Source organism: Perca fluviatilis, chromosome 2 (genome assembly GCF_010015445.1).
Source record: "Perca fluviatilis chromosome 2, GENO_Pfluv_1.0, whole genome shotgun sequence".
NCBI classification, from domain to species: domain Eukaryota; kingdom Metazoa; phylum Chordata; class Actinopteri; order Perciformes; family Percidae; genus Perca; species Perca fluviatilis.
The window spans coordinates 42,392,465-42,405,924 of record NC_053113.1 but is presented as its reverse complement, the minus strand read 5'-3'; the positions used below and the strand labels follow the sequence as shown (position 1 = coordinate 42,405,924).

At 41.0% G+C, this 13,460-nt stretch overlaps 1 protein-coding gene across 8 annotated transcripts in view; it reads left to right on the top strand.

Annotated features, from left to right (window-relative positions):
- The window catches only part of fat3a (FAT atypical cadherin 3a), a 228,673-nt gene extending 216,036 nt beyond the window's left edge, over window positions 1-12,637 (top strand). For 2 of the 8 annotated variants that reach the window (XM_039791097.1, XM_039791077.1), the window contains 5 exons: window positions 719-1,401; window positions 3,636-3,752; window positions 5,048-5,107; window positions 6,483-6,518; window positions 11,241-12,637. In XM_039791097.1, the coding sequence (XP_039647031.1) occupies window positions 719-1,401; window positions 3,636-3,752; window positions 5,048-5,107; window positions 6,483-6,518; window positions 11,241-11,869 (1,525 nt within the window). In that variant the 3' untranslated portion in view covers window positions 11,870-12,637. The remainder of the gene's footprint in view (window positions 1-718; window positions 1,402-3,635; window positions 3,753-5,047; window positions 5,108-6,482; window positions 6,519-11,240) is intronic. The other 6 variants (XM_039791128.1, XM_039791114.1, XM_039791121.1 and 3 more) reach the window with 4 other exon arrangements.
- Window positions 12,638-13,460: the final 823 nt, after the last annotated feature.

Genomic DNA, 13,460 nt, shown 5'->3' with positions numbered 1-13,460 from the left:
TGTGAAGATTATACTAAGAAATGTGTGTGTGTGTGTGTGTGTGTGTGTGTGTGTGTGTGTGTGTGTGTGTGTGTGTGTGTGTGTGTGTGTGGGATTGCGTGCGTGCGTGCGTGCGTGCGTACGTGGGCGTGCGTGTGCGTGCATGTGTGCAATACCAGCACATATGGTCCGATCTAACAAATCGGATTTGGCCTTGAATTATTTACTTTGCCTAAAGAGCTGGGTGTTTCACAAGGAAATGCAAATTTTATACTTTTATTACGTGTACATGACAACTCAAGAACTTTGTACATTTTGACCCTTTTAGTTTACAAAACGTTTTCAGTCAATATATAAAAGCCCACATAGAGAAGAACAATTAAAAAGAACAAATTAAAGTCTTTCATTGACGGCACTTGCTGTTCATGACCACAAGGTGGCAATACTCATTTCCTCTCTAGCCTCCACCTGTCACTTTAACTCTCTTTGAATGTGTTAAAAGCTAAGTGGCACTCCTAACAGCAGCATTATCATATTAAGACAAAGGGATTGTGTTGTGAGCCCACTCAGGGACTTCTTCTGCAATCTATCCACAGTGCATTTCATCTTACTCTCTGGCTGTCTGGCTTTGGGAAAGCAATCCATCTGGGAGCAGGTCATTGAGCAGTGCGAAGTTATTCATACACTATCATCTCACTCCAGTCTCTTGTCCTCTTTCTTCCATCCCTCCATCCTGCAGCTGTGAGGAAGATGTGAACGAATGTGACCGCAGCAATCCAGAGGGGGAGTGTGAGAACGGCGGCGTCTGCGTCAACACGTACGGTTCCTTCTACTGTAACTGCACAGCGGGCTTCGTGGGCCAGCGCTGCGGCCTGCGGCCCGTGGTGGTCCCCGACATGCAGGCCGGTCACACTGTGGTCGGGAAAGAGGAGCTGATCGGAATTGCTGTTGTGCTTTTTGTCATCATTACTCTCATCATCCTCTTCATCGCTTTCCGTAAGAAGGTTTTCCAGAAGAACTACTCGCGGAACAACCTATCTCTGGTCCAGGACCCAGCCACTGCAGCGCTGCTCAACAAGGCCAACGGGCTTCAATTCAAGAGCCTGCACTGCACACCAGGAGACCCTCTGAACCTGTACTCAGAGCCGGGGTTGCTGGGACCTCCACAGGTCCCTGTCAGGCCCATGACATACACACCCTGTTTCCAAGGAGACCCACGCTCCACGCTGGGGAAGATGGTGGATGGGTGTGCTGTGGAGCATACAGAAATGAGCACCTTTCACCCCGAGTCACCAAGGATCCTGTCAGGAACCACCAGGAGGGGGGTGGTGGTGTGCAGCGTGGCCCCCAACCTGCCGCCGGTGTCGCCCTGTCGCTCAGACTGTGACTCCATACGCAAGAGCCCATGGGACAGTGATGAAGGTGAGTGTATGTGTGCTAAAGTCAGAATAAACACTTATATGTTAGAGTGTGTTTGTGTGAGTACCCTAAAGTCCCGTACATGCATTTTGTGCCAATGTCCTCCTGCAAACACATGTATTCCACCATCCAGAGAACTGTGATTTGTGATTACAAACTGGTGCCCCCTCCTGTAGTAGGAACCCAAGGTACAGTTGGTTGTGGCCTCTTGGCCAGAGTGTTAGCAGCAGTCCAGCACCTCTGTTTTGGATGGCTACAAATGCATTACTTTAAATGTAATATTGATTGACATCAATTGTTACCACATTCATGTGATATGTCTTTGGACTCTTGACATTGTCAGCAAAGCTGGCCACCAGCTTTGTTCATTAAATGCCAGGATACCACTGTGTAGCCTGATGCAGTTGTCAAGCCATGGACAGTGTCATCTAAAGGTGCTGCTTGGATCTATTTCAGTTTTACAAAGAGTAATACGTTTCCTGTTAAATGAAACTGTTATTTTTTAAATACTTTTTGACATAGGTTAAAATGTTAATATTTTGAGCATGGAAGTCTTTTACCATCGGATATCTGCTGTTAGCGAGTTCAATCTGATTTATATTGAAGTAAATGACAGAGCTGCCCAGAGCTCACTCAATGTTATAAGACAGAACTAAACTATTCCCTAAAAGAGTTCTTTTGCCAAAGATGCATACAAAATGACAATCACTGACATTTTACTTTGATAGTCTTCAGATAATTTCATATTAGGGCGTCAATATGATGTAAGTAAATCAATTAGCATACCTAATATATTTGATGCTCTACAGGTCAGAATCTGATATGGACTGAGATAAGCTAAGATACAACCCTCCCAGCACTATTATAGAATACCAAGCATGTGGTTGGGTTAGCTCAGTTGGTAGCAGGGCTGGACTGGGACAAAAAATCGGCCCTGGCATTTTTGGCCCAGGCGGCCCACACCCACCGTGATTGGTCAGACAAATTCCCTGCAGACAGTCCTCTTAAAATATGCGTGCATTCTATGATACGAGTTGCCTAGTGTTCAGCGTTCATGTGATCGTTTTGGATCCTTCAAGAGGGGTCTCAAGACTTAGCTGTTGAGCTTACACTTAAATAATTAATTAATTCTTAGAATTATGATTTGTATATTTATGGTATTTTTATAATTTTTTTATTATTGATGTTTTATATTGTATTGCCATTATTGTTATTATTACTATTTTGCTTAATATTGGCTTAGCAACTTTAAAAACAGTTTATTGTTAATTTTAACTATTGTAAGATTCAGATTTTGTCACTTTGGACACAAGTGTCTGCTAAATACTATAACCATAACTATAACCCAAAAGCAACAATAAAGCTGAGAGTAGTATATGCCCTGGAAAAGAGCACCAAGAGAAGCTAATTAAGCCATTCAAGGAACACTGATGCTTGTATCAACACTGATTTTATAGATCACACAGACTTTTCAGCTACCCAACAGGCTAACCGCTAGCATTTTCAATGTAAGCTTAAACAGTTAGGTCGCTCCCATGGCCCTGTCATGGTCACTCGCCTCATGCTGTTTCTGCTTCTCTGTATAGCCAGCCACCTCTCCTCCTCCTCGGCTTCAGGTAATGCTGATGTTGAAGCAGCATTACATACAGCCCCAAACGTCTTTGGGGCTGTAGTAGCTAAAATCAAATTTTGGCACATTTTGAGGAATCCGCCTGTAGATTCTTAATCTTTTTCTCATGTAATTTCTCTGCACCTCCCTTGCACTTTGGTGGTCGTTTGTCCATTTTAACGTGGATGCTAAACTTCCAGCATAACTATTACAGCTCGTGTCTCAGGGCCGGGAGGCGTGGCCATAGTGGGATTCGTACATTTGTGGCCCGGAGTGGGGAAGGGGTTCCTGGATTTGATTGTGTCAGGCCAGTGCCAATAAAGAAAATTAACCAATGGGCCGCTGTAAGTTCTTTATGGGCCGGCCCGGCCAAACCTGCCCGGTATGCCAGATGGCCAGTCCAGCCCTGGTTGGTAGAGCAGGTGTACGTAGAGGTTTATTCCTCGACGCAGAAGGTCCAGGCTTCAGATCTTACCTGTGACAGTTTCTTGCATGTCTTCCCCCCTATCTGTTCCCTTTCTCATCTAGCTGTCCTATCCATTAAAGGCAGAATACCGTGCATGCATAAATACAGTTTCCCATGACATAAAAGTTTAAAAGTCATCGTGTATAAAGTAAACTGTCCCAGCAGGTAAGATGGTTGACATGGCCGAAGAAGTGACGTGTTTCTCAGGAAGCAACAAAGGCAGTAACTCAGAGGTCCAGTCACTGAGCTCCTTCCAGTCTGACTCCTGTGATGATAATGGTAAGACAGAATAGCCCAGTTCCTTAGCCTTTCACTTCTTCATAAATGCTTTGTTTGCTTGTTTATCTTGTTATACTGGGTGTTACTTATCAATATTAATCCAAAAAGTATTTGGATTCCGATTTAAATTCCTGCATTGTTTTCTGACATTCTGCAACAGTTAAACCCTGTGATAAAAATATCTCCTCTAGTATCGTCATCAGGACAAATCTTCCCTTAGCAGACAAAATATGCACACAGATTGCATTTTGCTGAGCAAATTCATATTCATTAGGACATAAACTTCTGATTGTAATGAGCCCATGGTCATTCCTCGGGTCAAATAAAGTGTTAGGAGCGATTGTAGCCAAGGACCTTTGTTGTGGTTTATACACTTAACTCTCTCCTACACCGTCAATTATGAAGTAAACTATTTTAAAAATCATAAGAATTGTTTTTATTGTTCATGCCACAACTGGTAGGGCTTGGAGATTAGCGAAATCAACAATAAGTTGTCGAAGCGTGTTTAGTCCCGTATTGTGCATGTTTTCATTTGCTATTATTGCTGCAGAATAACTCACGATGAATGTTTCTTCACAACTGTACATGATAATTATTTCTCCACACTGTAAGCATTGTTGAAGAAGCTAAGGGGTTGTGACTGCTTCGCAGCGTGCTGTTGTGCTGGAGTGTGTTTTTGGTTTAGTGTCTTTGGTTTAGTGTTTTATTGCATCATCCTGTTCTCACTAGTTTTTATTTGCAATCCATGAGATTAATTGTTTTCATTTTCAGAAGGAATTTTTTGCCCCTGATCATCAATTCATTACATCTGAATTCACATATGTGATATGTATGTGTATATATATATATATATATATATATATATATATATATATATATATATATATATATATATATATATATATATTTATACTCAGCTTTGCCTCAGCCATAGTAATACTATGATATGGGCAATAATTTTTTTATTTATTTTTTTTTTTATTTTTTTTCCATTGCCTGTGTTTGTTAAAGTCTGACTGGTGTCTTAAAAAAGCAGTAAAGTTGAGTGTTACATTTTTTTTTGCGTTCATATTGTTTTGGCTTTGCATTTGTAATGTTAATTTTCTTTGTTTGGCAGCGTTTCCTTTGCTGATTTAAAAAAAAAAAATTTTTTAAAGAATTTCCAAACAGAAATCAGACAGAAGTCTTGAGGGTCTTGAGCCAGGACTGCCCCCACCCCGCCCCCCCAGGCTTTTCTCACTTTGGATGACTGGTTGATTTCAAAACTTGTCTCCTCCTTTTTTTCCCTCCACAAGCCTCCATAGTGACGGTCATTCGACTGGTCAATGATGCAGTCGACACAATCGAAAGTGAAGGTACCATGTCTCATCCCCCATATGTCTCTCCTCTCTCTGTTCTCCTCTCTCAGTCTGCTCATCCCAGGAGCTGTCTTCAGTTACATAGCCAAGCTAACTCCACTCACTGTGTGTTACGTGCTGTATCTTTCAGGAAACCCTCCTGGGATCTGTACATAGATTAGCTTCCAATATGTTTACACATGATTTATTTTCTCCTTTCTCACACATTATCACAGTCAGCAGTTAATCAGTCCAAGCCACTCCCAGGTTAGCTCTCAGTATACTCTTCCATAGAGAGACAACAATCCTCAGGTTTTGATTCCAACTGATCACCTCAGTAGGTGATTTCACTGATGACTTCCTCCCTTTTCCTCCACTCCCTCAGTATTTGCTTGGACTCAATTCAATTTTATTTATAGTATCAATCATAACAAGAGTTATCTCAAGACACTTTACTCATAGAGTACGTCTAGACCACACTCTATAAATTACAAAGACCCAACAATTTCCCACGAGCAAGCATTTGGTGCAACAGTGGTGAGGAAACACTTCCTTTAGGCAGAAACCTATTACAGACCCAGGCTCTTTGTGGGCGGCATCTGTCGCTGCCGGTGTGGACACAGACACTGATATAGATATACAGATATAGAGAAATAGGAGTCATAATAATTATAGCAGTTGGAATGATGAACAATGGCAGTTATAGTAACAATAAAGATAGTGGAACTGTGACTAGAAATAATAGTTGTAGCAGTTCAGGGCATAGCGGGGCGTTGCATGGAATAAGCTCCCCAGAGCTAAGTTAGTAACAAGCATTTCTGGGAAATGAATGCACACAGATTGAAAGAGAGAGGAGGTCAGTGTGTCAAAGGAAGTCCCCCCGGACTCTTTCTTTGTGAAAAGTTTTAACATGTCAATTATGTTTGTTAATTCATCATCTACCACTGTACTGGAAAGTAAAACTTATTTTATGAATTGACTTCATACACATACAGACAAGAGAGAAAAGGACAAAATCCAGAGGAGAATAACAGAAAGAACTGGAGTTCTACACACCCACACACTTAATCTACAACAACTATAGCTTCCATGAGATCATGAGAGTTGTAGTTGTTGAATGGTAGTTGTTAACACTTTTACTTCTGAGTTACAACTCATCAACAGATACCTGTGAACTATAATAAAATCAGGACCAGGATCAGGATTTCATTTTTCAGAAAACCCAACTTATATATCAAGAACTTTTCATTAGTAACATTACAAAAAACACTTTAGAGACACATTAATTGCCCCAGCACCTCTGACCTAAATCATCTTCTATCCTGTAAAATTACATTTAGAGCAGCAGACAAACTCATGATCCAATGTTAAATGTTGTTCTTTCATCTGACAGTGTCAGTTATGGACCATGGTCAAACCTACAACAGAGGTGACTACCAGAGCCCCTTCTTTTACCCCAACCCACCCCTACCCATTCATCTATCTATCTATCTATCTATCTATCTATCTATCTATCTATCTATCTATCTATCTTCAGTGAGTAGACAAAGTAACAATCAGCCAATGAAAATAGCTTCACTAGTGCAGGACCAAAATGTACTTTGCCATTGGGAGCAACGCTACGCTTGGCCATTGCTCCTACAGCTCAGATGATTGAGCCTCTCTGGAGCTCATTTAGTTTTTCTGGATTACTTTGAACTGTAGTCTGTATTCAAATAGTGTGGTTTTTGTTTTTTGTTTTATACCAAGTAAGCTAAGTAACCAATCTGAAGCTTAGCAGTACAGATAAATGTGGGCTCACTATTTGGCAAGCCAAAGGGGACTCTTGCCCTTTTTAATCTGATGAGTTATAACATCTTATTAATGATTTATAAAGGGTTCACAACCTAATTAATACACAAATTTAAACCATTCTTAAACCCTTTATAAGGTAGCCTTATTGTCAAGTGATACCGCAAACGGTCTTGTGGTCTTCTGGCTAGCTAGTTAGCAACATTAGTTCACCAATCAGCACTAATTTTGTGAGCCAATTGCAGGCTTGACCAGGTTTTTGTGAGCGATACTGTGAGAAATATAGTTGCACCAGCAAAAGGCAGAGAAGAAGAACACCTGTAGCAGGCAAACGTGGATGTAAGCAATGCAGGTTTCAATATTTCAAAAAATCTTTGCAAACTTTTGCAAATAGGGTTAGGGTTAGGTTTACGAGGAAGGAAAATCATTTGCTAGACCTAATCTAAATACGATGCATTTAGATTAGAGATGCCCCGATTCACTGGCTGGTGACCGGAATTGGCTGATTTTCACTTGATCGGCCATGACCTGCAACCAGCCGGTCAGTCTGACATATGGCAGTTTTATGCCGGTCAAATACTGTAAATACATACAGTGTTTCCTCTATGTTGATTTTACCGATTTAGAGCCCGACCGAGGATTTTTAAGGCCGATAACGATACAAATATTTGGTTTAGAAATCCGATATTACAATATATCGGCCGATATATATATATATATATATATATATATATATATATATATATATATAACATAAACCGATTTCCCTCACATTAGTTATTTGTAGTTATTTATGAGTCCTCACTAAAATAATATGATAATGCAGTTTAAAAATAAACTTAACTTAACTTAAAGTCCTTTGAACAAAAACAATAACAACAAGAAAAAGTCAAAAAACAGATACGTTGTAGAGTGCCCTCTGGTGGACAAACTATGCAACGCCAACACTCATAACATGGTTGAAGGGTGTTTCGTCCGTTTTATTTTATTTTTTAAATATTCATTTATCGGCCATTATAAATGTTGATACCGATAGTTTAGAAAATTCCTAATATCGGCCCGCCGATATATCGGTCTGGCTCTAATGAAAAACGTAGCACGTTCACTTAGCGTTTTGTTTAGTTGTTAAATTGTGTGTAAAATGAGTGGTAACGTTAAATCACCGATTTCAGGTAACGGCACCATACAGTACCGTCTATTTGCTGGATGGTTTCAAGGTAACGGTGGGTAGCTAACATTAGCAGATAAGCCCGTTGACAGCGACGTTATTGTTCATATTTTGGCCCAATGTTTCTGACCGTAGTAGTGGTCATAGTTATTGAAAGTGTAATGTGAGATGCTAAAAATAAACTACACGCTGTTTTCAGGTAACACTACTTTTTGACGTTCAACACCCCCTAACCTAACCCTTCTATTAAAGAAAAGATAGAAAATAAATATTTGTGTGTGCTGTAAAGTGGTTAGAAAAAATGAAATCAGAATCGGCTAAAATCTCTATCGGCAGGTCAAACTCAATGAAAATGGAATCGGCCTAGAAAATTGTAATTGGTGCATCTCTTATTTCTTATGCATAACAGAGAAGCTTGGATGTTGTATACAGCACCTTTTAATAGGAAATGAGCTGCACCTACAGGGTGCTACTCCGAGCCCCTGAACCAGAAGCCAACATCTAACCTCCAACCTCCGTGAAAATCAAATCTCAAATTGACACTTTTCGTTTCTTAGCTAGTTCATCCTGACTGAAATTGTTTTGTCTACTCCCTGTATCTTCCTACATCTGTGTATACCCAGCTGCACTTCATATTGACGTACTTTGTCATTGGTAAACTCTTCTGCTCCTCCCCTTTCCGAGTCAGACTTTTGTGTGCGTGATTTGATGTGATTTCTGACCCTTCCCAATGCTTGTTTGCCACTCGTTGTGCTGTGCTGAATTAGCAGTACCCCTCTCCTCAATTACTTTTTGCCTGCCACTATCACCTCACCGCATCCCACCACTTTGTTTGGAGTTGTATCTCCAGCCCAGTGATTTTACTGTAACAGTTGGTGCGTGATGACGTTTTCACAGCCTTCACAACCTTCCCATGGTTTGTGTTCTGCTTTGATGCATGAAAGTCTTTTTGTTTGATTTGTCATTGATTCACTTACAATTTGCTCTTAAATGAACTTTTCCTTAAGTTGCATTATTTCTGTTTTTGGTAGATTGTCCTTTTGGTCAGACAAACCTTTGTGATGAGAATCTTCATTCATGCTATGTCAGTTGATTGTTGGCTCCAGTGCTCAATGCTAACCCCTTAGCATAACTAAATGGGGTCCCATGTCCCCACCCCTTTAGTTTCTAATGGGTTAACAAGTCTCTCTCAATCCAAAGGCTCTGCTAAATGTGGTCAAGAAATGCAGCCTGGTTTTGCTTAAATTTGGAGGATACAATAAATGCTTCCCATTGTCTGTCACTTCTTTAGCTGCATTGGGTCAGTCTTCATCAACTTTAGTCTCACATTGCCAGACCTATCTCCACAGCGCTGCAGAGTAAGGTCTGGTCCCTCCACACATACATTCCAGGATAGGAGAAAAAAAATGCTCTGGGTTGTTTGCATTTCTAGTGACGTGGCTCTGCAAAAAGTCTCGGGAAGAAACTTCTTTTAATGGAACATTTGCACCCTGCAAAAGAAAATGCCACATACAATATTAAATGAAGTAAACTGTTCACAAAATACAGTAACGTGAGCCATTTAAATTAGCTGGATACATGGTTAAACCTCATTAACGCTTACCAGTGTATCTCCGTGTGTACTTCGTCCACAGCGATCCCACCAATCGTTCCCAAAACGTCCCAGTTAGAGAGGAAATGCTGTAAACATATTATTTGTAAATCTTTACAATCATTCCACGAAAGAACCAAGCAGGCCTGACTTGTTGCACGATCCAAATTTCTTTAAAGTTTTACATTTTTAGCGTGTAGCTTGCTAGCTTGAAGTTTGTTGTAGGGCTGTGCAATTAATCGAAATGTAATCCTGATTATGATTTTTGCTCCCAGTGATAACAAAAACAAAATTATTGACAATTATTTAGCTCATTACGTTTTGCAAGTAAACTCTTATTTTCTTTTGTGTTCTGAATGAAAAAATTAAGTTTAAATAGGAAAAGTATTAAGGCAAATTTCACAGTTGTATGTTTTTTATACTGTTGATTTATTTAACTTTTTTTAAGTTCAATTATTGCAACATCTTTCCAGAAGTTAACGAGTTATCGTGTTAAATTATTGTGATTTCAATATTGACCGAAATAATCATGATTATATATTTTTACATAATCGAGCAGCCCTAGTTTGTTGTTATTTCCCAAAGGGAACGGAGTTAGACAACGGCAACACAAATATCGGGTCACCCCTCAATGATCTCTCAAGTATAAAGTTTTAATTAATGAATATCCTCCACATGGTGTCTGACGGGCCGGTTGGGGGTGTGATGAACAGTGGTGATAATAGTCACATTAAAGATAATGGAACAGTGACTTCGAAGGTCATCGTGGAAGTTCATGTCATGTCGGATGCGGCGGACGCAGCAGGATGCAGCCGGGAACTGCAGAGAATCGCAGAGCATAGCTGCAGAATGACATGCCCAACAAGCCATAAAGCCTAGCTCTGAGGTTTTTTGACACAATAACATTATCACACTACTTCTGCTTTTGCTTTTGAGAGTGAACAGTCATTATCTGCAAGACCACAATAGATCACTTCTCAGGAAAATGTAGACATATTTTGACATTAGAAGGAAGAAGTTTTCTGCCGAGGATAGTCTTGCTGTGGTTGCTGAAATGTGACACAAGTACTAGGCTGATTAATTATAGGCTTAATCTTTGTATTCATACAGAATGTTTAAGTATTTGCATGGAGTACTTAAGTGGTAACAGGGTGTATTGGAGCCAACAACACAATGATGATATATATTTTATTAATCACTTTGCTACATTGACCAATAGGAAAATGTACCAGATATTTGATGTATCCCCCTAACATCCAGAATCCAATGTTGCTGTGTTTTTTGAGCCCGTTAACATGGCTTGGGTGCTCCAAGTCTTCATGAAGCTCAGCATGCTGTGACACCTGTGACCCCGACCCTCAAAGGCTCCTGTTGTGCATGTCACATACCCATAAAGACCTAACATGTTTTCTGTACAGGTTGTGCCTTGGCATGTACCTGACCTTCAACACCTCTGTGTATTGTTGAAGTTGCTGAGACTAACGTGCCTGGTGCATACTAAGGGATGTCTGCTGCACAGCTCTACTTTGTGGAGACTAGTTTGTTGTTATCTTGTTTCACAGTCCAGATTGTTTTTAACCATCTCCCCATCTACTGTCCAGCATATCACTGGGACACATCAGACTGGATGCCCAGCACCAGGTTGTCAGACATCGAAGAAGTGCCGGGCTATGAGGCAGGTCCTAGCAGCAACGTAGCAGGCTCAGCCCCCCGCCGTGGAGGAAGCACCCGTGAACTGGAGTCAGACTACTACCTGGGGGGCTATGACATTGACAGCGACTACCCCCCTCCCCACGAAGAGTTTTTGAGTCAAGACCAGCTGCCACCTCTGCTGCCCACAGCCGAGGACTATCCTGAGACCTACACACCACTGCATACCAACCCACCAGTCTCCACGGAGAGCACCCTGAGCTCAGGCAGCACCGGGCGTCAGCATGCCAGGCCACACTTCCACCCCAGCCAATACCTGCCTCCCCACCAGCTGCCCCTCGGGGAGGCACCCCACGGGGACTTCAGCACTTCAATGAGTGGGGTAACCCCAGGAAACGGGGACACTGATGACTCTGTGTCGCTAAATATGCGACTGTCTGTTGGTGCATCATCTGCCTCAGACGTGTCGGCCCCCTGTGGGCTGGATGACTCTGAACATGGCAGCGACTTTGACAGTATGGATGAGCTTCGTCGAGGGGTGACCATCATCACTGACTCTCAGCAACAGACTGAGGTGTGATTGATTGACCAGCACAGGGATGCTATGGGATGTATAATGGACCAGAAGGAGCATAACATTGGAGCAGATGGAAGGACATGCAACTACAACCACAGACTTTAACAATGACCTTAAACAAATTTCACCTGTCTAAGTACTATCCTACCATGAAACTCTATCCAGATATGGGAGTGTTGAGTTTTACCATGAACAAACTCAGTGTGTTGTCAGTCCTGACCCCGCTGTATACAACAATCTGAAGTGTCCTTCCTGTTCCAATAGGGAGTCATTTGTAATGTGAAAAGAATGGGGTAGAGAATGTGAGTGAGAAAGAATAATCCAAAAGAGATTTACAGATGCGGTAGAGAAAATTTAAAAAAAGGAAAGAGACAATCATGTAAGTGAAAGGGTTGTTTGGTTCCCTGCTCCTTCACAGAAGTCCATCGGACCACTTCTTTCTAAAATAAATTACACAAATCCCCATGTTCATTTTTCCTCCTTGGATTTGTAACTTTGTAGTGCTCCAAGCTTGTACAGACTTTGTAAAATAGTATGACCTTACTGATGAATACGTTTGAAACAATGTTCTGGCCACATTTACAGAAGCCATTTATTTGTTTGATGTGGAATGTGCTTGCTTCTTTCCCAAACAAATCAAGGCACAACATTTCAGCCATCGTTTCCCATAGCCCAGAATGTTCAATGTGTCATTGACCTACCAGCTTTACTTTGCGAAAACTACTAGAGATGCTAATGCATTTTAAGGAATGGTATTTTAAGATCAGAAACGGATTATCTTATCTGCAAATACGACACAATACTTATATTTAGTCTTTAATCCTGGGATAAATATTTAACTATAATATTGCCCAGAAACTGTTTTAAGGTGATCAGGACTTAAGGTTTAATATGAAGATTAACTTATTGTCTTATTTCATTACCAAATGTTATCAGATTCTGATGGAAAGTACCTTCACATGTTATGTATATAAACACACACACACACACACACACACACACACACACACACAATGTATATTGACCATTAATAGCAAATGATTACAGTGATGATGATTACAACAGATTTGTCAGGAAAGGCTCTGCTCTTTGGAGGAGCTCTCCCAGAATCTGCCCCTTAATAACCAACAACACAGAATGTTGGTGGAATACACCGTAAAAAAAGCCTCAGCACAAGAGGAGGAGATTGGCGTGGTGGAGGGAATTGCAGCAGCAGCAGTGTTGGCATGAGGCTATCTGCAGAGAAAGAGCTTCTAATGGCCACACTGTGCACCTGTATGAACATGGTTTTATGTTACTAGTCAACTGTTAGCCACGCATCTAAGGAATGTGAAGCGTGAATGAAGCAGCTGATGCCAACCAACTACTGGAGCATTTTTATATAGTCATGTTTTTACTTTAAGTGCTCATATTATGCTTTTTGGCTTCTTCCCTTTCCTTTATTGTGTTATATACCTTATTTGTGCATTTATGTGCGTTTACAAAGTGAAAAAACTCAAAGTCCACCCCAAAGGGACTTTCCATCTCCCACAGAAAACACTGTTCACAAACTGCTCCAAACAGCTCTATTGTCGTCCAGCCTTTACTTCCGTGA